Source organism: Oryza glaberrima, chromosome 12 (genome assembly GCF_000147395.1).
Source record: "Oryza glaberrima chromosome 12, OglaRS2, whole genome shotgun sequence".
Taxonomy (NCBI): Eukaryota; Viridiplantae; Streptophyta; class Magnoliopsida; order Poales; family Poaceae; genus Oryza; species Oryza glaberrima.
The window spans coordinates 2,392,295-2,417,619 of NC_068337.1; the positions used below are offsets into that span (position 1 = coordinate 2,392,295).

The 25,325-nt window shown below is 38.2% G+C and overlaps 3 protein-coding genes across 3 annotated transcripts; 1 reads left to right on the forward strand and 2 right to left on the reverse strand.

Moving 5' to 3' along the window:
• Positions 1–554: 554 nt before the first annotated feature.
• Positions 555–3,154, reverse strand: LOC127757356 (uncharacterized). The gene is made up of 5 exons (XM_052282860.1): positions 2,774–3,154; positions 2,551–2,679; positions 1,771–1,855; positions 1,428–1,687; positions 555–1,084 (listed from the first exon to the last, which is right to left on the reverse strand). The coding sequence occupies exons 1-5, from the start codon at positions 3,152–3,154 to the stop codon at positions 806–808; spliced, it is 1,134 nt and encodes a 377-aa protein (XP_052138820.1). The 3' UTR covers positions 555–805.
• A 3,797-nt stretch (positions 3,155–6,951) lies between these two features.
• LOC127756487 (uncharacterized) lies at positions 6,952–11,887 on the reverse strand. The gene is made up of 12 exons (XM_052281827.1): positions 11,663–11,887; positions 11,078–11,239; positions 10,896–10,985; positions 10,289–10,425; positions 10,118–10,208; positions 9,866–9,948; positions 9,676–9,782; positions 8,838–8,990; positions 7,887–7,951; positions 7,623–7,710; positions 7,394–7,472; positions 6,952–7,302 (listed from the first exon to the last, which is right to left on the reverse strand). Exons 1-12 carry the CDS (start codon positions 11,858–11,860, stop codon positions 7,173–7,175), a joined length of 1,383 nt encoding a protein of 460 aa, XP_052137787.1. The 5' UTR covers positions 11,861–11,887; the 3' UTR covers positions 6,952–7,172.
• Positions 11,888–19,416: 7,529 nt separating this feature from the next.
• LOC127756674 (uncharacterized) lies at positions 19,417–25,289 on the forward strand. Its single transcript, XM_052282037.1, is given in 9 exon segments — positions 19,417–19,688; positions 19,804–19,866; positions 19,869–19,980; positions 20,739–20,849; positions 21,797–21,916; positions 22,331–22,546; positions 22,752–22,926; positions 23,000–23,201; positions 24,422–25,289. Coding segments are annotated over 9 exon segments (1,368 nt in total). The 5' UTR covers positions 19,417–19,459; the 3' UTR covers positions 24,562–25,289.
• Positions 25,290–25,325: the final 36 nt, after the last annotated feature.

Consider the following 25,325-nt stretch of genomic DNA (forward strand, 5'->3'; position numbering starts at 1 on the left):
ACCTTGTTGGTTACTGATGGTAGACAAACTAGGAAAGCTTGTTTTCAGAGAAGTCTGACCAGCCCATACATCTTCCCATAAGAGAGTACTTCCCCCATTATTTAGTTTCCTTTTACAAAACACACTTACCCACCTTTTAATTTTATAAGCAAGCTTTTTTCAGAACTAAATATGTCCGTGAGGGACCTATACGTAATTACAGAAAACCAGAGGGCTTTTTCGCAAAAATACACCCAAGCACTGTACAGACGCGCCCCATCGTCCGCCCTTTCTGCACCCCTTAATTTTCCCCGATTGGGATGCACCCTGGACACTATGGGAAAAAAAGAATTGGGATGCACCCTGGACGGTACTCAGGAGAAAAAACCTCTCTCCAATGTACTTGTTTCTCAGGAGTCAGGACCTCTAAGCACACACTTTGCGTCTCAAAGTTACATCTATCGTGTGCCAACTTCTGGATCCAAGGCCAATTAACTGAGTGTTGATTGCTGACCGTCATTGTCTTATTTCACAACAAGCGGATGTATAGAAACGTAGGAGTAACACAGAGTAGAAACAGGTACAACAGTGGCTCAGTGCATATAGTGAACTGTCATGCTGTGGTACAAAACTGACATTTTACAGTGATTGAGACAAAATTTCACCTCTCGCTTCCAAAAGAAGGAAGGAAAGAAAGAAAGACAGCCCTGTGCCCCTGTGCACGTCTGGCACCAACACCTAGCTGGTAATCTAGTATACTCAATTACTACTACGCTGTACCAGTGAATGCCGGAGTACAAGTAAAGTTAAAATCTCAAGTGAATGCCTACATGTCTATGCTGTACAAGTTTTCACACAGTAACTTCCCACACGGACACGATCGATTGCAGACCGACCCTACCATAACCGCAGCGGAAGTGGGGGAACCCAAAAAGCTTCCCAAGAAGTGGGGGTACACCTCTCCTTCAGCGAGCTCGAAATAATTACAAGAAACTTTGAAAGAACCCACAAGCATTCTTCCTTGAAGCAAACGCTCAAATATTTGTTCAAAGCCCTCTGCCTCAATGTCTATGCGCCTGAACGATGATATCCTTATCTGCTCCATCTATAGATGCCAGGATAAGTTAGATTAACAATTTTTTCACAAGATTCGAATACTTTCTATCTCAGCTGTATCATGTTAAAACTTAAAAGTTAAAACACATGATAAGCATTCATTGTCTATAAGACCATAAAAAGGTAGTAAGAACTGCTCTTCGATCCTAAAAGATTCTCTTGGGAGCATTAGAAAAATTTTAAGCTCTGCAAAAGCTCATGTTCACTTGAGAGCAGCACAACATTAGACAATGAAGAAACAACCTTACTTTCTTATGAAAGCCATTACTTGAGAGCAGCACAGCATTAGACAACTGAAAGCCATTATTTTTTAATAAAAGGAACAATCTTACCTTCTTATTATTATCACATCCATCAATGCCTCTGACACCACGCTTTTTCAGAGTTTGTAGAGCTTTTTCAAGCCGTATCTGTCCCCTTTCCCCTCTCAATTCGTCTCCATATGTATATCCAGTTTCCTCCTTGTACTGAAGGAGCATGTCTTGCATGTCAAGAATAACATTAAAATCTGTAGGCGGGTCATGTGAGGCACAAATCAATTTGTACAAGCTTTCCGTCGTTGCCATGGAAGAATGTAGTACACATGTTACTGCTGTTAAATGGGAGAAAACTGAATTAATGAAATTGCAGTCAGTGCCACAATTTTTAAGGAAATGACAGGCACTTCGCAAATACCTTTTGGTCCCTGATCACGAATAGGTGCTAAAATGTACTTTCTGTTGTGAGGTCTTTCTATCCAAGTAAACTCTGGTTTTAGTACCTGCAAAATATTTTCCAACTTTGAATTATCTCCTTGAACGTAAGAGTTTAGGTATCAATCTGCAACCAATTTAGATGGTACTAGAGGAGAAAATTGGTCAAAATTGAAACGGTTGCTTGGACAAGTATGAATCAACCAATTCCATTTATGTACTACAAGCAACCCAATAGATTTTTCATTCAGAAAGAGCCAAGGGGTTAATCAAATATATCCAGGGAAAAACTTTACTGTAACTACAAATACATCCTTAATTAATTGCTTAATGATGTGCTAGAGAGTGCCATAGGGTTGCTTGTGAGGGCTCACACCACCCTGACTAATGTTTAGAGGGCATGATATCAACTTTGAGAACAAGCTGAGACCAGGATTTGGGTAGATAACCAAATCAAAACGTAGGTGCCTAGTAAATTTTCAACCAGGAGAACTACAAAATAACTTGACCACAACTGACCCTTCCAATTTCATGGACCCTACTTTGGATTAGAACATATATGGGACTAGAACTGAGAAATTAATCACTGCCTGGCACACTAGCAAACCCAAGTGCCTGATCTTGCTTTCACTTGCAGCTAGTTTTCCCCTTTAGAATCCCTAGTAGAAATACTGTAATTTTGAGCATTTGACTACTCATGGCACAAAAGCACAATAGGAAGCTCTACTTGTCTATTAGCATAGATGTATGCAAGGCTGCTCACTTTTGATTTGCTAGACACTCTTCTTCCATGCTGCCCAGTAATATATTGATCAAGCAACAGATGTTGATTGAATCCAAGGTCCAGTAATCTCTGAAAAAGAGAAACACCGAATGCATCTTGTTGATAGACCTACAAATTGCAAACGTGTTACACAGATTATAAACATGGTTAATATTCTATTCACATTTTTTGTTGAAACAAAAATATATGCATATGATATTACCTGGTTTCCTACTGTAGGCTTCTTTGCCTCATCTCCAGCAAGAATAATAGAATGTAGCGAGGGTAGACACAATGGGACAAGGGTTTCATACTCATTGAAAAGATTCGCAGAATCAATTATAAGACAATCAATCTTGAGCTGAATTTCCCTCAAATGAAACGAATTGTTTGTTGAACAGAATATAATGCTGGAGTTCTTCATACAGAACTCCTCAAGATCCTCTCTAGTCTTGAAGGTCGGCAAATCAATTGATTGGAGATCTTCTTTAAACTTTCTCAGCAGTTGTGCACATTTCATTCGCTTATCATTTAACTCTTCAGCAATACCACAATCTCCAGTATCAAACGTTTGCACAGCCTCAACTTCAAATGCTTTCCTCATGCTGCCTCACTAAGGTTACGATTTCCTAGCAAATCCTCTATTTCGTCCAAGACCTTTATCATCTCTGTTGTGCTCTCGTTATGCAAACATAACTTTGGGAGCCATATCTTTAGACTCCTAAGGCGTTCTTTGAGTTGCTTGGAAGCTAAGATAAACTCCTTTTTGAACATATCCAAAAAGGAGATCTCTCTTCTTTTTCTAAAAACCTTATACTTTGGTCCGAATTTATCTAGTATATCAAGTGCCATATTGATGAAAAATTTCCACCCAGGAAATACAAAACACATATTTGTGTCATCTAAGTAACTCTCTAGTGTTAAATGTCCAAACTCAGGTCCTATGTCAGATTTCCGCTCAAGTACAATAGTCTTCTTGCAGAAGTTGTCAAATTGATTGTGTTTTCCACCAAGATATTGTATCTCATGGAGAAGATCAGTGATCACAAATAGAGAGGGAGCATAGACAACACACTGAAACTTAGATGTCAATGATAGCAACAGAGCTGATAATAACCGTGTCTTTCCTGTCCTAGGGGATCCTTTGATGAGCTCAACAGTATGTTCAAAGTGCCTACATGATGAGAGCGATGTTGTAATACCTTTGAATGCTTTCAATTGATATTCATCAAGATCATCTCTGAAGTTAGGATTAGGAACATCAAAATTGGAAGATGACTTCTCTGATGTACATTTATCGAACACCTACAAATAGAAGAAGTTAAAAAACAATATAAGTTGAAGAACAATTGTTTTGAAAGGCTCATGACTAGAAAATTACCACAAGAGGAGCTTGTAGAATAGAGTTGATTATGCATTGACATTTGTTGTCAATATCCTGATGTATTGATGACCAAAATTCAACTTGTCCTTGAATATTTATGTCCAACAGAGCTGCATAGTTAATCACCAAATCAACTGGCCTGCTCTTTCTTATGATCTGAACTTTAAATGCACTTCGAAAATATTCATCCTCATCTTCTACTGCTACTGCAAAGAAACACCCTTTTGGTTTCTTTGAATATGGTGACGTTGGATCAAGCAATATCAAATCACCTCGTCTAATTGTATGGCATCTGTTCTTGTAGCAATCCGTAGGAATATGGACAATGTCAAGCAAATAATATGGAAATTGCACCTCACTTATTAATTTGACATCATGCCAATTCGCTGTTCCAAGAAGCTGAAGAGGCATTTTCAGTTGTGCTGTTGTTAATGCAACTGCCTCAATACATAGTGACTCAAAATAATTGTCAATCGATACAAAAGTAGTCTGAGCCTGTGTAGAATACATAATTTTAATAAGATTTTATTGTATAACATACCTCAAATCATCGAATTAGGCTAAAGATTCAAGGAGGATGAAATAATATTCAGTAACATAAATAGGAAGGAGCAGGGATCCAAGCAAAATCACCTTCTTTATCACAGGTGGCGCCTTCAAGATGTCTCGCACTGACCAGGACATCATCCGGTCAATCAAGAACTCCAGGTTGTGGTCAATCCTGCCATGCCGGTGATGGCAGCCAGTGACGAGCTCCTCATCACAGCCATCCCCACCCAAATTGTCACTGTTGTTCCCGCCCCCACAAACCTCATGCTCCAGGCTATGGTTGGTCCTGCCATTGCAGCAGCTGCCAAGCTCCTCATTGATGTCAGTTGTGTTTTGACATTGTCTTCCGTACCCTGATGGAGGATTTTGATCAAATATTGAAGTGAGTTCAGGGAGAACATACAATGCAGCAATGCTTAAAAGGGTTGAAGCAATACCAAGCAGACGTGGGGCTTCTTCATGAGTATCAGCATGCAGTAAAGTTCTTGGCCAATCTAATCGATTGACATAAAACGAGGATACCATCTGAAATTATAAAAGGAAAAGGTGTAAACATGTGAAGAAAGCATAATTTGTTTTAACAGACAACATAGAACAAATAACATAGAGCAGAAACCTTTGGTTGACGAGAGGAAATATCAACCAATGACTTCAAAGCCAATGTATGAAGTTCACTAGACCCATCATATGACATGGCATATTCTAAAAGCACACACATTTTTGCTAGTGTAGAATTAGATAGATCTTCTTGAAGAAAATCTGAGCCATCATGTGTGTTAAAGCACTTCATCAGAAACTTTATCATTGCAAGAAATGTGTCTGTTGGGAAAAGCAGTTTTCCATTCCTCTGCTCATAGCAATGCAGCAGCTGAGGCTGTTGGCTGTAAATATAATTCACCATTTCCGCAATATCAGGATAGCTTATATCCGTGGCCATTGTAGATGACTGCCTTTCATCATTTAACAGATTTAGACCTGCTAGAGCCATTTCCCTGGGGACAGCATAATCACATAGTTTATTTTTTATATATTAAAAAAAAGCTAAATGAAACCAACAGCAAAGAAAACATGATGTAAACAATTCAGCATAACATTTATCATCTTTTCTAACAAACCTTATATCCAGCTTCACATCTGAAGCACCAAGCATGCAAATGTATCGGCTTGGGCAGTGCTTCATATTGTATAACGTCACTGCCCATCTTACAGCAGAAAACCGGACCTCACTTTGCTCCTTGAAGAAAAGTTAGGATAAGAAATGTAAAATCAGAAAAGTATGCAAAACTAAACAGATAAAAAGTTGTATTCCTCAAACAGTAGGGTTTCAACTACTCATTATTAATTAGAAGAAATAGTTATATTCAAATAAAAATTCTCATTATTAATGTTCCATCTTTTTGAATCATTACTTTCACGTACATCCAACTGAGTCTGAGGAAAAAAATTAAAAGTAATGCCTACAAATACAACAATAGATAGGAAAACTTTCCATTTTGGTGAAGACTGTGGGTTCTCGAGTATTTAAGAATCTACATTGAACAGAACACCAAACATTACCGCTTGACAATATTCCAGAAGAAGTGCCTCAAAATCCTTCAGTACTATATTCGAAGCACCCTGGTATCAAGGCCAAGAAATGGTAAACAAAAATCACAAAAATATCTCCAGAAAAAGTGGAGTAACATAACAAACATATGAAACACGCTGAAGACATTATGGAGTAACACAAAAAAGCAATAAATATATATGCAAGTCACAAGTAAGCAAAACCCAAAATGTCAAAAAATATTTCTTGTTTCTGCCCTGCGTGTCGAATAGTCTCTAATGGTTACCTTTATAGTTATAGATCAGACACCAAGAATATCTCAACTAACGACTATCTCATGATTAAATTTATCTCTTAACCAAACCTAAGAATATGTCTGCTGATCTATGTCGCAAGCTGAACTGCTAGTCTCATCCCTCAACTGCTAGCCAATCACTGCGTGTACCTAGCTGCCACTATTCCATAGTCCACAAAGCCCATCCTTACACCCTCAGTCCATGGAACATGGAGCACTATCTTTCTACTTCCTTCCTGGCTCTTCCTCAGCCCACAGCATAACTGTTAGTACACTGCAGGCATTACTAAATTTGCTCTCAGGAGATGAAATAGATGCACTCTGTTATAATTAGAACTAATAACACTTTCAACTATTAACTATTTCAAGTCACATGCAAGTGATTTGAGCATCTGCCTAGCCAGAACTTGGAGGTCATATGTGTGTGTGTGTGAATGTATGGGGTTAGTTCATGTTGGTCGTAAAAGGCATGAAATTGGCTTGTGTGTATTTTAAACAACTCCCTGGCTAATCCAATTGCAGAAAATGAGGACAGAAGCTTAAAAGTTGCCATGGCCCATGTGCTTGATTTAATCCTGCTAGTGTATAGATTGTAGCATGTATGGACCATGGGGCATCAGAATCCGTTCATATGCTTCATCAACAATATACTAATAGTTTGTATTGCATCAAGTCATCACCCATCGCCAACAAATAAAAAGTATTTCACTATTCAAAATTACGAGACATGTCAGGACAGCAGTACAGCACCCTTTAGGGAAATTAATAACCTTGAACTGCAATTCACAATCATCTTTGCCAACATTTTTAACAGATCAGGACAACAGGAGAGTACCCTTTTGGAGAAATTAGCATATCATCCACAATATCTTATATTCTGTAGCAAGGGCAGTAGCCGCCTCCTGAATTATTGAACGAAGAGATTGCTCCTCCAATCTTAAAGCAGTAAACAGCCATATAGCCATGCCAGTTTTGTTGCTGCAATGATCATAACAAGTAGAAAAATTCAGTCTCCACTACAGAAATGAAGCATGAATTGAGAAAGCAGAAGAGTAAGAAAAGCGCATACCAGAATAAATTAGGCATGCGAAAGGCAAGCAAACCAATGGCCTGGTATGCAAATATTCTGATATCCCTACTGGAAGAATCTGGACATGAAGGAAATCAATAAATCATTCACTGTTTTCTAAACTTATTTGACATGGCAAAATGGGAAGTCAACAAGTAATGTAAACGAAAAGAGTGCCAAGATAAACCACATGCACGTCTTAACAAGTAGAGTCGATGAAATGTAAAACCTGCTTCTGTAGTGGAAGAACCATCAAGTGAATGTAATATTCCACTGAGAATAAATGGACTGATTGCCTTTAGCTGTTTGTTTGTTGCCTAAATCAATAAGGAAACAGTGATAATTGATAAAAGTTTGAGACCATGAAAAAAGGTTGACAGAAAGGGAGAACTGCCAAGAGTGAAAAAAAAAACTAAATTTGGAATGGCACAAGCAATTAATGCTAGAAGCTACAGTAATCAATATATGGTGAAAACAAAGGAAGTGCACCTACATGTTTGAAAACCCAGACGGTGAACTCCATCCCTAACTGCTTCAATCTTGAAGTGGTTCCATTTCCTGCAGGTATGTAAACACAGGAGGTAGAAATGAGAATTTACCAACAATGCATAGCACGAGCAACATAACAGATAAAATTTCAGATGGGATGAGAGTTGATGATAGATTCACAAAAATACCACTTAGAACTATCAAATATCAGAGAATTTGTGTTCCATATAATAGAAAATAGACACTTAAAAGGAACTGATGTGTTTATCTTGCAATTCCCTCTTTAAGGAAGTGATGCATATATGTGTTATGGGCTGCACCATTGATTTGGGTAAGGATTATTAGTTTCTACATTAGATGCTTCATTGAAGTTGATTGCTATAATCTTCAAGGTTTGCTTTTTAATTAGTTTCTTTCATTTGGGTTCGAGCACCTCTACATAAGGAGGCCACTATTATGATATTAACAATACCATTGAGTCATTGAGTGAGAAAAAAATGTCAATCAAGTTCTTCCTCAATGTTCTTCAACCCAGATTCCCTGTCTGTCTACCTCTCATCCCTGGGAGCCACTGCCATCTTGCAATCCTCCTGATGGTGTTCATCCTCCATGAACCCTAGCCCATCCCTTTGAGCTCTCTTACTTGTGCCAAATATCAATTTCTAGGCCGATGCTTGATCGGTTATCATTTTCTTATAATGTATATTGTACATTGTTGATATTAGCAATTTTCCAGAAGGTCATACTCTACTGTACTGTTGCTAGCTTTCCATAAAACTCTAGAAGATGCTTAAAAGAAAAACTATTGAATATAAAATGACAAACATAGTCAATTTCTCTGTCCTACTTAAAGATGCAGCCCATTGATGATATAATAATCAAAACTAGGATAAAAATACATTCGTTAATGTCATGACGACGAATAAGGTAAATAAAATATATAAAAACAGAATACCATAGATGCAACCAAAAATGCACTGAAATGTGTGTGTGAACGCGTTTGCTGCAGCAATCGATCGGCAGAAAACACCCATAAGGCGGACTCGCAATGAACTATGTGCTGGGGCAACTTCCAACTCTGAAGCTATATTTTCTGAGCTTGCAGTACCTGCGGCACCAGAGAAAAATATCATATACCAATTACCAAACCAAACCACAAATATTTAGATTGGTACTGATAAAACCAAGCAAAAGATTTTGACAAAACAAGTACTGACAATCTGACATCTAAAAGCGAAAAAGAAAAGAGAAGCATGTGCACATGTCGGTATATGAGAGTGCAATGTGAAAATGCAGGGCCTGTTAACATACAAAATCATTTACAAAATATAAGGCTTAGTTTAGATGAGAACAAGGATTAAGAAGGGTATGAAAACAGGAGAAGAAGAGGAGGACATGACCTTGTATGTTGAAAATATGAGACCATTAGTTATAATTGTAAGGTGATAGAGAAGATAGCGTAAAAAAGGATCACTAAATTATCATGCATGCTTTATATTTTAAATGAAACTTGTTGGACGATAGACACCTATATCCCCTATGGCATCGGGAGTAGGCTAGACGAAATATGTTCATGGAATATACACGTGAAATGTACCTAACTTGCCCTAGTTAGGGCTATGAGAATGAGGGCATAGTCACCTCTGCAAAGGAAAAAAAAATGTCTCAGGTTGCCAACCTCGAGGACAGAATAACTTATGCCACACAACAAAAATGACAATACATAAGAACAAAGTGACAGTTAAATACTGAAATAAAATTGATTGAATTAGAATACTCCAAATTATGCATACCATTGAATAGTGTGAACAATCTCTTGATAAGGTCGGAATCTTCTAAATTCACAGCTGAAGCTTTGAGTATTAGCATTTCCTCTCCTCTCTTAGCAACTGCCTTTTGACTTCATGAAACAGGGATCCGCATGTTGTTGATCCATACAAACATTTTAGCAGATTGAATCTTTTCTTTTTTAAAACAAAGTACCTATCTGAAGCAGCCGCTAAATAAAGAGGGTAGACGATCTCTACTTTGAACTGCATAGTTTCAATGACATCCAAGATTCCTAACTGAAGATATTGCAAGTGAGGTTCAACTGTAAGAAGCTGCTGGTACTACAGTACTACACTCAAGACTAAAATAGAAAAATGTGTGAAGACTTATGCTGACATGATTGTACACACAGGCATAACATGAATATGGGATACCTAATGTGAAACACATGCATTTATTTATTACCTTTCTTGATGCAAGTGTATCGCCTTTTAGTGGCAAATTTCCAGTAACACGATCCGATTGAGCAACTGAAAGCCCTGCCGGGCATCTGATACTGAAGATTGATATATGTCAACTCTCCATAATAAATAAAAATTGTTTCATACTTATACCAAGTTTAGCAAGGAAACCAACCCCTGAGGTGGTGTTTGATACAGTATCATGTGCAGACAGAAATCAGCAAAGACTAGGCCATCATTAGATGCGCTTATGGATTTGTACTTTGAAGCAACAGTGTGATCCACCTTATGTGTATCGCATTCACCAATAGCCTGGCAACAATTTAAAAAAAAAAAGAAAACTAGCAAGTTTTTTAGGATGAAGATACGTCAGAACAAGAAAAGGAAACCACGGATAACTTATCGAAGATCATTGTAGACTTGACTAAAAGTGCAGTAAATTCAATGCCATCGGTCTGATGATAGAAAATAAGCTGACAATGATTCTTATTCCAGAGAAAAAATGCAATTCTGTTAAGATAAGGTATTGAACAATATTTGCATGTACAACCAAGTATATTCATCAACTTTATAGATTTTGACTGAAAGGGTGAGATTTAGCAATTGCCGGGTCCATGCATAACCTAACCTACATAATTGTCAGGTCCTTTCCCTGAATTGTTCAATGGAAACCATTTAGCCATTCCGCCTTTTTTTTATGATCATGTGTAATTGTATAAAGTCAGGGGAGACTGGAGACCAGTCTTAGTAAAATTTATAAAGCAACAGAAAGTGTGACTAACCTTCAACACAAGTCTCAGGATAATTCCCTGATGTTGCTCTGGAACATTTGATATGTTGATTAAAAGATCAGGTGCTATGATTGCCTTATCCTGTTACATAATGTTAACTTTATGTTGTTGGCTTTTGCAGAAAAGTTAAAACAGCTGAGAAAATGAGACATAAATGAAACTGAATAGGATACCTCACTTAGTAGACGCTCAAAGCCCATCTCAACATAAACAATGCAATAGTTTTGAACAACTGTTGAGGTAGATTCAGTGTAGATCCTCCATAGATCCATCATCATTGAAATATCAGGCCTTTGCTTTACCAGTTTGTCAAAGAGACTGCCATTTTCCATAAGCTGATGGAACCAAAAAATAAAAATCGTTTCTATTAAATATCATCGGCTCATCGCCTCATTGACATGAAAATTACTATGTTATAACGCATGCAAAGAACAGATGGAAAATAGTACTAGTACTGCCCTTTTCACCCCCTGAACAGGTTCAGATTATGTAAACAAATGCAAGTAAATCTCGCAACCTAAAGCACAAAGTTCTCTAATCTAATTATAGTGTATAAATAGAAGATTATTTGTACATGCGCGAATTATTCAGATAGTTTCATAGACGCTATTAATCAAATTTCATCGCCGTGTGGACAAATTGTAGCAGTATCATCGCCAACCAAACGATCAACTAAACCAATCGAAGCAGGAAAATTCAACATATACGTATGCATACTAATCCGAATCGACACAGGGCCTGAGGAGTGGTGTACTTACGAGCTCACGGACAGACGCGCCAGGGGAGACGAGCGAAATGGTGGTGTAGGGGAGAAAGCGGCAGAGCAGCGACGCGACGGAGTCTTCGGTGAGGGCCAGCCTCGTCAGCATCCGCTCGAGCGCATCCACCCTCCCCGCGTGGGTCTGACCCGCCGCCGCCGCCGCCGTGGCCGGTGGCGATGGCTCCGCCACCGCCATTCTCCCGGCGATGTTGGACTCGCACTCGCTGTGTTTCCTTCCGGCGCAAGAAGGTCAGAAGACTAGAAGAGGATGGTCGAATCAGGCACGAATCCGACCGCTTGGGATCGTTGGGCTTGGGCAGCACGGGATTCCGGCCCATTTCGGCATCCCCAAGAGAGATGGATCCGAGAGGATTGGGAAGAAATAATTATCACAAGACTATCCGATTTATAGGATAGAGCAAATTTATCACAGAACTATAGGTTTGATGTCAATTTATCCCAAAACTACAACGTTTATAGCTCCAACATAATGTTAATACTAGGGATTTAAAATATAGAATTCGTAGTTTTGTAATAATGTTAAGTATATAGTTTTGTGATAATTTCGAGAGTAAAATACACGGGCTGTCCTTAAACTTGTACGGATATGTCATCAAGGTCCCTAAACTCTCAAAATGTATTTTTGGGTCATTGAACTTGTCATAAGTGTCATATAAGTCCAAACGGGTTCCAACCCGCTCCGTGAAATGATGTGGCATGCCACGGTGACGCTTATGGGATCTACATGTTAGTCACATAGAAAAAAATAAAAGAAGAGGAGAGAGAGAGTGAGGAGAAAATTGATGTTTTTAATTTTGAAAAATAAATGAAAAAAGTGAGGAGAAAAAAATGTTCTTAATTTTTTCTATATGTGACTGACGTATGGGTTCTACTGACACATAGGCACCACCATGGCATGCCACGTCAGCACACGGAGTAGGTTGGAGCCCGTTGGACCTATATAACACCCGAGACAAGTTGAGAGATCCAAAAATGTATTTTGAGATTTCAGTGACCTAGGTAACACACCTAGACAAATTTAAGGACCGCTCGTGAACTTTACTCTAATTTCCATATAAAATACGTAGTTTTGTGATACTTGACCTTATAAATCTAGAGTTTTGTGATAAATTTATCGCTAGAACTATGTAGTTTTGTGATACAACCTCTTAAACCTGTTTTTTTTGGTAGTTTGACCAAAATATTTGTTGTTTTCTGAAATTTACTCAAAAAATATTTTTCAAAAAAAAAACAGTGAAACCCATATGTAGCTCCTTGCATCATCTTCTTCCACACCTCTCCATATAGTAAAAAAAGAAAAAGAAAATCAAAAAATGCCACTGACAGGCACCCTAATCTAACAAATGTCATCAACGAACCCAACTTTCTAGAAATGCCATCATACAAGAGTCTTTGTCCCGGAAATGGCATCGCAGTTAGGTTTCATTAACAACATTCCATTACTTGCTATAAAAAGATTATTTTACCCCTATAAATTGTTAAAAACTTTTGCTCTACCCTTCAGCTTACACTAACTTGTAGGTTGCTCTTTCCACTAAATTATTGTAAGTTGATCGAGAGGCAAAAGTTTTAATCAACTTTCAACAATCCATAGAGTAAAACGGTCTTTTTTAAGTATTTAATGGAGGGTTGCTAACGGAAACCTAACAACGATGGCATTTGTGGGATAAAGACATTTGTACGATGGTATTTTGTAGAAGTTTGGTTCATCAATTGCATTTATTGGATTATGGTGCTTATTAATGACATTTCTTGGATTTTTTTCAAAAAAAAATACAGTGGTTCAACTAGAAAAACCGGAACCAGCGTCTTGATGGTGGGCAGGGGCGTCCCGGGCAAATCGAGTCCCTGTGCAAAATATTAAAATGGGGCCCTAGTAACCTAGTAATTTTTATAGTAAAATTAAAAATGGGCGTGGCGATCTGCCGATCATCAGCGATGAAGTAGAAGCGGAGGCCGGAGGGGATTGGGGAGAGGAGACGAAGCGGCTGCGGCGTCGGGACTTCAGCGATACGCGACGACGTGGACGCCTGGACGGGAGTACGATGGAAGATGGATCAGTTCACCTTCCGCAGCGTTTTGGGCCTTGTTTTACTACTATTTAGACTGCAAATTAACAAAATTAAAGTCTCTAATATTATTATATATAGGACATACTTAATATTTTAGGGACCTTTCAAATTTGGGGCCCTATTCGGTCGCACAGCCCGCACGGGCCCAAGGACGCCCCTGTGGTGGGTTCGCTCCAAAGAATGGTCATACACTTGGACAAGTCGAAACCGAACAAACCAGACGGTTTTTATTAAAACCAACTAGCCGGACTAGTCCAAAATTCTATCCCAAAATTTTAGTTACGAGAATCCTAAAAAGAATTTGAGATATTAAAATTTTCATCTCTCCAACAAATTAGCAATAATTGGTTTCCTAAAAACAAAAAGGTAAGCCCATAGAAAACTTCCAACAGAAGGGAAAATTGCAAAATAATCCCAGAAGTCACTTGAAGTTTGACATTCTATCCCATAAGTTATTTTATTGCAAACGCCCACTCCCCTACCTGGTTTTATTGTAAAAACTACCCTATTGCACACATGTTTAATTGAATCAATATGTTTTGGTAAATTGTGAGGCATCAATGTGGTCTGTAGCAAATTAAATACTTCTAAGAATGTAGACTTGACACTTTTTTTTTATATTCCACAAATAAATCCCTTCTTTCTATAAAGTTATCATCCACTAACTACAATTAATATCCTAAACCTCAGATAAACTAATAAATTGGCATCCCTTTTGTAGATTATTTTACAAATAAGATAAACTAATAATTATTTTCTGATAACCTTGGCTGAAACTAATTTCTTCTAGAAATTGTTTTGCAAATTGCTTTTAAAAGCAAAAGTCTAACTTCCTCCCTGGTGGGCCTAGCTAGCCCATCGAGACCCAAAACCCTCACGCCTCTTCTTAAAACCTAAAGTCTATTTAAGACCCCATGACCTCCCTTTCTCCTTTTTCTGTCTGTTTTGGCTTACTTGTGAGCCCCTCAATCCGTGTACAAGCACATGATTCGCCGGAGGTATGTTTCTTTGTATGCCGGCATAATTTCTCCTTCACTTTTGTGTTTATACCTGCATCCAAGTTAATTCTCTAATCCTAATACAACTACATTATTTATTATTGGTATGCGTGTAAGAAATACTAGTTTTCCTTTTATTGATTGTGCTATTTGGCGGTTGAAATTGGTACTTAACGACCGTCAACAGTTGCTTAGTGTGCAACTGAGTGCTCTAGTACTAAGACTTTGGATAAAGAAAGAAGTTTATGTGCAAGGCTAGAGTAGTAATTAATAACTTAGATATGGTGTCTAGCTTAGAAATTACATTCATATGTTGTGTACTTTACGGAGGTAGGTGGCATGTGGTGACAACCATGTCCGTTCTCATATTCCTCCACATTCAAGTATATCATAGAGCTTAAGGCCGGACTCAGCCTGGTAGATCAGGAGAGAGCCGGTGCTTGAAGAATTCGATAGAGTTTTACCTTTAACTTAATTAACTAATTAAAAGATATAGGAATCCTCTCTAACCAATTTATCTCAGGTTGTTGTTCTTGATTGAATCTTGATTGTAGATAACACACACATTCTCCCTTCTTCGTGTTCGATACCCATAGAATACTTCAAAGGAAAGTGCTACAACGATACTTCGACTATGATTGACCTAAAGAACTGTAACTTTTACCTTTAAGGAAACGTTAAAAGCATATGATTTTCAGGTAAAAGTTAAAACCACATGATTTTTCAGGTAAAAGTTAAAACATATGTCTGATCGAGCATAATCCCTACCAGGAAAAATATTTTTGCAGGTGCCAAAACATGTTTTTGCAAGCGGCCAAAACCTCCACCTGTCCTTAAAGGCTTGTGAAAAATCAACGATTTTTGTTGTTAGGCCCCTTGTTCGACTACAAAAATAATTTTGGCAGGCGGCTCCGTGGCTACGTTAAGCGATCCACATGCGAAATGTGATTTTTGCAAGCAGGCAGATAAAGCAGACCACATTGAAGATAATTTTGGACCAACAAAATTAAAAAATATTTGAAAATATCCCCAATCAGCTGCTATTTGATAGATCAAGCACAATACAAATAATCAAATGTCACCACACAAATGAGAAAAATAAGATTCACATATCAAATTTCATCGTAGAAAAGAACAAGATTCACATATTCCACAGAAATAAAGAGAGAAAAAAAGAAATTATGGATCTGGATCTAGAGGAAGAAGAATAATGAAGGAGCTCTAGAGACCGCCGATGTTGCCCTTCCCGCATGGTCGCTGTCGCCATGCATCACCCTTGCCGCGTGTAGTCATCGTTACCGTCTCCACCAGCTGCCTCCTTGTCACCACTCCTCGTTGTTGAAGAGCTACTGCCGCCGACGGGATTGGAGGAGAGGGGAGGAGCCGATCTGTCACCGCCCCTTCTCCTCATTGTCGCTCCTCCTCGTCGAGCCGCCGCCGCTACCGGCCCTCCTCGCCGAGCCGCCACCGCCACAGCCGACTCCCCTCCTCATCGTTGCTCCTCGCCTCGCCACTGCCGCTCCTTGTAGCTAGGCTTGTGTGCTGATGGTGAGAGAGAGGGAGAGGGTAAGGTTAGATAGGGAGTGGTTGTGGAGAAGTGGGGATAAGAATAAATGTGTGAATTTATGTTTTAGTAGGTTGTTTGGCTGTGGTTTTTGCAGGCGGCAGTATTAGAGCAGGTACAATAGCTCTATTAAACCGGCTCCAAAACCTGCTAACCAGCTTAATCAGTGATTAAGGAAAGAAATTCGTCAATAATGAAACAAGCAGGCGCTTGTTTTACCGCCAGCGCTTGCACAACACCCGAAACCATATAGCCCGCATGCAGCCAGAAGAGGTAATAAAAAATACATTATGTGGTCTCAACAACTGATGTATCTATATAAGTATTTAATATATGTATGCTTTAACCAAGGCAGCTTATAGATAACTTGTAGTTTACTTATTGTATGAGTTAGCTCTACTTGACATGACAAAATTTTGGAGCTTGCTGCTAGCTGCACTATTGGCCTTGCTCTTAGTGGTTTGCCTGTAAAAATTAAATTTTTGTAGGCGAATGGCTTAAAAGATGGGCCTAAAAAAATAAGAATATTATAGCACGTAGCTCCTTTAAGCCATCCGCTTGCAAAATCCATTTTCATAGGCGGGGAAAAATCGAATCTCTCTTTACATAACTACACATGCAAATAATTATAGCTAAAAATAATGATCCGCGTGTAAAATTTATAAGGCTCGTAGCGCAAAATCCTTTTTTTTTTTATAATCGTGAGTTGTATTCTTTGTCCGACTCTCTCTCTCTCTCTTTCTTTTTTAGACTACTAGTCCGACTCGATCAATGCATTAATTATATAAGAGCAGGTACAATAGCTCTATTAAACTGGCTCCAAAACCTGCTAACCAGCTTAATCAGTGATTAAGGAAAGAAATTCGTCAATAATGAAACAAGCAGGCGCTTGTTTTACCGCCAGCGCTTGCACAACACCCGAAACCATATAGCCCGCATGCAGCCAGAAGAGGTAATAAAAAATACATTATGTGGTATCAACAACTGATGTATCTATATAAGTATTTAATATATGTATGCTTTAACCAAGGCAGCTTATAGATAACTTGTAGTTTACTTATTGTATGAGTTAGCTCTACTTGACATGATAAAATTTTGGAGCTTGCTGCTAGCTGCACTATTGGCCTTGCTCTAATGCAACTACGCTAGCTGCGCCAAGTCCTACTCCGATCATATGCCGGTGCACGCGCAGATTGCATATATATAAACTACTACTACTACACTCCAGTAGTTTTGGTTAGGTTGGCGCAACTCCGTAAAAACCAGACGATCGAGGTGTGCCCGCGCGCGCGTGGAAATCGAGTGATCAGCCGGCTCAAGCTCAGCTCAAAGTCAAATTAAGGTACGTGCACGTTAAGTCAAGTTCATCAATGCAACACATACGATGTGTGGAAATCCTTTTCGATCTCAGTATCTTAGGCCCTGATTAGATCTCACCCTAAAATTTTTCACCCTGTTACATCGAACTTTTAAACACATACATAAAGTATTAAATAAATATAGACTAAAAAAATAACTAATTACACATATTGTGACTAATTTACGAGACGAATCTTTTAAGCCTAATTGCTCCATGATTTGACAATGTGGTGCTACAGTAAACATTTGACAATGACGGATTAATTAGGCTTAATAAATTCGTCTCGTGGTTTACTGACGGATTCATTAATTAGTTTTTTATTAGTGCCGAACGCCCCATGCGACACCTTATATAATATCTGATGTGATACGCCAAAACTTTACACCTCTTTATCTAAACACTCCCTCGTAGCCCGTCTGTTTACACATCTTCAAAGACACAAGAGATTAAGAGGAGCACGTATTCCCAACCAACCTACCTCGCCGTTCCCTCATCTTTTAAAAACTATAAAATATTTTCTTAAAAAAGAGAGCACGTATTCAATCATTTTGATTTTGAACCACTGCAGTTTTATTTTGATAAAGGATATCAATTTGGTTAATGGTGAAAATTTAGGACCACGATATGTGGTGTTATGTGTCATGTGCTAAACTTATTATGTTCTCGTGTAAATTGGAATATCATAGGTTGGGTTTTATGAAATTTGCTCATTTTTAATAGCTGTTCATCAATTTATTCGCGGTACTAATTTCACTCCTAACCTAATTTCTATTTTTGATTTGAGTTATGATTTCATTTTGATTTGAGGTAAAAAAATTATTATGTTTGAGTTGGAAGTATCCGTTGAGTTTGACAAGCTCATAATATGATGCGAAAAGATTTTCGTTGGGAAAAAACTTATAAACTCATCTTTTCTCCTATGCTTATCAGTTAAAATTTGAATTTTTAATCTTAAATTTATAGCTGATTTTTGAGGAGTTTCTTTTATCAAAATTTATTTTTCAGCTTTTGCTTTTAAATCACTAAAAACACATATATAAAAGTATAATTCACATATCACTTTTCGTTTACAATTATACCGTTTCGCTGGGCCGTTATATTTGCGACGGAGGGAATACTACTAGTAGCAGCTTCGTAAATGGAAGAAAATGGCTCCCTATCCGTATCTGTATTATACAGCCTATCAAGCCGAATACACTGGGCTGAATCCAAAACGCATGGGCTTTATTCCGATTCCTTCCCTTTCTTCTTCCAGCTACCAGTCTTCTAACCGTCTTCTAATGGCCATATGGCCTGCGGCCCATGGCATGGCGCTTTGCCACGGCCCAGGCACAGTACGGCCCGACAGTTGGGCCGTGCCGAGGCCGCTGCCTTGTCACGGTGGGCCGGCCAGGCATGACACGAAAGTTAGGGAGAAGCAGTAAACTTATTTTCAGACATGTTAGGCCACGTACCAACGAAGAGGGACAGATAATAGACTTATCCAGCTATATATAAGGCACGGCCCAAAGAGAAGGAACGCAAAGTAGACTTTTTTCATAAAAACCACGACGGACTGTCGTGCCTTCGGGTCGGCCCGGCACGGCCCGATTCTGGGCCGTGGGCAGGCACGGCACGGCCCGATCTACACGTCGGCCCAGACCCGGCGGTGAGGCCATGCCGGGCCGAGCGGCCCATTTAGGCATCTGTTCTACTAGTCGCCTAGGGCTTCCTCCTCCCCCCTAGCCGCCGCTCCAGCCAGCCACACCGCACATAACACACACACACTCTCTCTCTCGCCATGGACACCGCCGTTGAGCGGGAGACGCCGATAAGTCGGAGAATCTCTTTCCCATTAGACCGACGAGTGTTGGGGGTGAAAGATGAGCAAGAGACGATGCGCTTACAGGAACGCCTCAAAGACCCACGGCTTCAGGAGGAAATTCGGCGTATCCTTTCCAAGATTTCCGCCTATGAGGGGACGGAGACGATCTCGAGTCCGATACCCATCTTAGTTTACTCGACATCAGGCAAGTTTAGTTATATCAGCGCCTTTTTTTTTTCCTACATCCAAATCGGATGTACGCAGCCATCTTGGGGAGGATCCGCCTTCTTAGATTTCCCCCCTTTTTTTTTTCTATTTAGACCCACAGCTTTGGGAGGCAGCTGTCCGCTACCAGGAGTAAGTCGGTGGGAGAGTAAGATTTCCCTTCTGTATCTCAAGGTGGACAACGAGTCCGGGAAGGTTGTGGACGTGGGAAAGTACTGGGACGATAGGCACGGCGTGGGAGAACCTAGAGGTCGTTTCAAGTCATTCAAATGGTTGGTGCACTCTCACACTCTCACTACACGCATATTTTATTTGTTCTGATTTTGTCGTCAATGGCCAAGCTAGGATTTGGATATGAGGGGGGGCCGACTTAAATATGATTATGCTAATAAGAAAATAACATGAAAATGTACATATAAAGTTTTAAGGCATATAGGTACGTTAATAGCATAAACATAATTAACGAGTTAATTTTATCCTAACGGCAAAGCCCATACCAATCATTTGTCTCATCTCATCATCGCACCCTCTTACGATCTAGCGGCGAATCACCTAGTTTAACTGTGAGTTCGATTATGGCGCCATGCATGTGCGGATGTGCTGCGATGGCAGGCAGCGACATCGAGACCATCAAATATATTCGCATTGATCATCTAGACCTTATCGTGTTAGCAAGCAGCCAAGCATGATCAGATGATATATTTACTTTAGAGGAAGATATATAGATATATACCGATCGTTAAGACTTGTTCTTTTCATTTACTTTGATCAAGGGCTTTGCAAGCCAGCTATTGGCAATATGGAAATATGGCAGGGGGAGGGGGTGGCGCTAGGTTTTGTTCTTTTCATTTACTTTGATTCCCTGGCTTCGCCCCTGCTTGTCGTTTCCCCAACATATATTAAATCAATCACACACTGTTGACAACAATGTCGGTCTCATTTTGATTAGAATGATTGCCTTTTTTTTATTACCTGCTCTCGTCCAATAAGTGCATTCTTGATGACTGGTCGATGTTCGTCTCATCTTCAGGTTTGCGGACAAGCATAAAATGTTTACGGCTGAAGCTGAAACAGCATCCTCCACCAAATCGACTGCACAACTTCAGCAGCACTCGTATTCAGAGGAGGAAGATTTGACCATGTAAGTTATCTCTTCGTTAAATTTTCTTTTGCTCAAATAAATGTTCACCCTCATTCCCCTGCTCTCGTTACTGTTGTCCTCTTCAACTAGCTAGCAGCCTCCCAGTTCATTGCCACACCATAGATCCCCAACATTTGTTTCAGAAACATTTCTCCACCATACTACAGATCCCCAATCTTTGTTTTAGAAACATTTCTCCATTTCGCTTCTTCCCCAATATTTGTTTTAGAAACATTTCTCCACCACACCATAGATCCCCAATATTTGATTCATAAACATTTCTCCATTTCGCTTCATCCTTGGGGTAACCCATTTTATTTAGCTGTTGAAAATATAAGGTCTAAGGTTTAGATTCTATCAGGCTAGCAAAGGAGGTTTGATTATTTCAGCTTCTGCCACACGTCACGCGTACGTGTATATTGATATCCACTTTTTGCCACATATTTTTATTTTCCTATTTTACTAAAAAGTATTGCTCCTTTTGACTTAATACTAAGTGTTTTGATGTTCTTTCCTATTCTCTATTATTATAAAAATTGAAAATGTTTTTGTCAATACTTTGGTACGTCATTCATGTATGAGTTTGTTTTTAAGTTCGTTCGCTTTTGGAAATACAAATTTATATTTGAGTCGGGTCAGTCGCATAATAATAGAGACTTACAAACCTCTTTAAAACCTCTTTAAAAAAACTTATATGCTAACTTGAGATGATTGGATTCCTAATTGCAGCTCATGATTTTCTAGAGAAAATATATATCCAAGCGAATTCTCACAGTGAATTTCACCTTAACTCACAGTGAATTTCACCTTAACTAAACCATATAACAATAATAAAATTAAAATAGCCTTCACCCGTTGCAACGCACGCAACGGGCATTTTTTCAGTTTACTAAAAAGTATTGCTCCTTTTGGATTACTACTAAGTGTTATGATGTTTTTGTGTTCAGGTACAAATCCCATCAACAATTACAGTTCTCAGAGGAGAAAGATACAACCATAGAAGAAAACTCAGAGAAAAAGTGGCATGCACGTCTCGTAGATGAATACATTCGTGGAATATTGGAAGGGTGCGTTTAATACACTATCCCCTCCTCTTTGAATATGTATTCAATGTTTTTTTTTAATTAGCGTTTGTTTCATTTAGTTATGTCGTTTTGTTTATTAAGTTCTAGTTTTTAGTTGTGTAATTTTCCTGCTACCAAATAATTGACTTATTTTCTATACACCAAGGCACTGTGGAATATACTATTAATATGTAAGTAAACTTGTATTTTATTATTTCATGAATGAAGTCGAATTTTTTCTTGTATACAGTATAATTAAAATTTCCATATGATGTTTATGTAACCTCACTCTATTTTCCATTTTTGGTTTCCTACACTAGCACAAACTCTATATCTCAACATAGACTATGTAGGTGTTTATCTATTAAAACATATATATCTTTCTCTACGAAGTCGTTGATAGCTTGATTCTTTCAGGAATGATAACTCAGATACGGAGATTGAGGACGATGAGAATGTTCTCTCTAAGAGTCCTGTGGAAGTTGACCCATGTGCTATCGGTCAATTTCAACATTTCAAGGAGATGAATTCTCTCCGTGAAGAATGTGTCACTCCAAACCCTAAGAATGTTGACAGCTCATCAAAAATATCATCGCAACAAGGACATGCCAAATTGGCAGCAGGTTCTTCTAGGTAATTTCTGCACACTGATTGTAAACATGTTCTCTATTTCTGCTACGTAGTGTTATATCATGGCGTCAAGATTGTAAGTTTGAAGCAATGGGCATATTAGACTGTGTCATTTTAAACATGTTTTTGGTTTAGTTAATGTTTTTTGCATGCTAAAGCTAAACTATGACATTTTTATAATGATGACTAATTTTGGGTTGAAACACAGCTCACACTATAAGGCAGTGGGATATCATGAGTATGCCGATCTAATCAATCGAATAAACAAGGGTGTACAACTCTATTCTAATAGCATGCAAGAACTTTCTCAAAAAGGAACAGATGGACTTAGTGAAGCGTTCGTGGCATTCAGAAACTATTTTGCAGAAAAGGATGTTTTTGAGGTTTGTATGACACTCATATTCCTTATTCCTTATTTTCATTATTATCACTGCTTATTCTAAGTCGTGTTTGTAGGAAATTGATTACAAATTCGGAGAAATATTGCATCACTGCTCTCGTACTGTGGGAATTAGGAAGATTTATCATCACTATAATTTCACAGTTGAGATGAAAAATGATAAGGACTGTTGGATCCCTAGGGTTTATTTTGCGGAAGTCAAGATGAAGTATGGTTTCAAGTATCGTTTCTGTGCTCCTCTCGAGGCGACTGATGATGGTATGTGTTCTTATCTGTTTTTGCTTATTCAAACTTTGTGGGTCAAACAACAATGTACGCATTTGTGCTATGTGGTTATTAAAAAACATATTTGAAATAAGTTATAACGTTGTGCTTCTAGTTGTATTGAAACTATGTTTAGTCATATTTCTAGTAAAAACATAAGTTGGGATTAGTCTTATTTCCATTCATTTACGTTTTGCTTTTGATTTTTATAAAGGAAAATATCATCCTAAAATGAATTTGCTGCACCAATATTTGAGTTGGACTAGTAAAGGACATGAACAAGAACAAGTAGTTTATATAGTTTACACGATAGTTGTGCCCATGTGTTGTGATGGATGATAAAGAAATGTATTATAAGATCCAAAATAAAAATACAGTACATATAATTCTCAAATCTTAAAGTTGTGTATATGACCACATGAGATCAGTTAGCCCCCTACAGTATGCTAATGCAAAAAGAACTTGATTTTTTTTTATAAGAGTAGAGAAATATCACTACACATTACTCTATGTTCAATTCTTTTGTGACTTGATGTCAAAGGATGCTGAGCCTATTTGATAAGGGATAGTCTTGCAGTTGCCCTCTAAAGGTGCATGAGGATTTGCCACTTAATGTCTTGCTGACATATTTTTGATCAAATAATACTTGGCTTAGGAAAAATGCATATATGAATAAATAAATGGTATTGACTTGTGAATAAATAAGTAGTATTGACTTGTTTTCTCATGTCACGAATCTATGTTTTAGTTATCATGTATACGCAAACCAAATATCCTTTTCTCATCTGAAAGGAGGCTTGCATACCAAATATACAAATGACCTGTACCAGCAAAAAACACAAATAAAAGAGAAACATAGCAAAAACATAATTTAGTTTCCCCATATTTGTAAATATATGTAGAGAACTGGGGAATAATCCACTAATTTTCCTTTGAAGTGCTCATTTGTGTTAAGAGGCAAAAAGGTGATAGGGTTTACCTTAATATGCTACATCTAAGTAGGGTTGATTGCTTCAAAGGGTGAAGTAGAGGGTCCTAAATAATGAGCATACCTCCTCTAATGATTAGTATTATTTATGTTCTCTGGGGACCGGAGATAATTTTCATCAGTTTTTACAAGCTTTATGATTATCAATTGCTTTATGATTATCAATTGTGTGATACACATTTCAACCTAACAAGCATGTTTCATGTCTTTCATTCATTGTCTGTAGGTCAATGTTATTCGTGCAAGAACCAAGGTATTGATAAACTCAAGCACCCATCTAGAGGAGGGTACTCAAAAGGTTATGATGGTGCTGTATGCAACCACCTTGGTGAGGATAGTTCTGATGAAGAGGACGAACTTATGTAACCACCTGCTAACTAGCCAGAGCCTTTAGGCATTAGAGCCAGAAGCGAAACTGATCGAGTGGCAGAGATGCCAAACAGAGAGTTGAGACTTAAGCTGTATTTATATAAATTTGTGCCTTCTGTCGGCAAGTTGTGCCAACTTTAGCTATTTATATAAAATTAGTTTGTACAAAGTACTTACGCACACACCTTAGCTTTGCAGCTTCGCTAATTGAGTGCTACCATGGTGCTACCATGTGCTTGAGCCATATGTGCTGTATTGGGTATTTTGCAAATTTACATTTATCATATATTTGCATAAAGATGTCTCACTTCTACGTATTTAAATGACACATAAAAATGATGAGATCTAGATTACTTAGTCTCGTACCTGAAAAACTTAGTTGATGTAAATACATCGTTTTCCACGTCTGAGCGCTTCCTGAATTGCTAAATGCTACTTATTTTATAAAAATATTTCTATAGAAAATTTATTTTTTCAAAATCATATTAATTTTTCTCAAGTTTCAAATAATTAATATTTAATTAATCATGTTCTTCACCTCGTTTGAAGTATCTTCTCATTTTAAAAAGAAAAAAAATTGAACTCTAGAAATCAATCAAAGTACTCCCTCCGTCACTTTTAGCTACGAATCTGAACATATGTCAGATTTGTAGCTAAAAAATTGTTACGAATCTGGACATATGCCTGGGTTGTAGTTAGAAGTTGCAATATTTTAGAATGGAGGCAATACTATAAATGATGGAAATATAAAACTTTTTTGC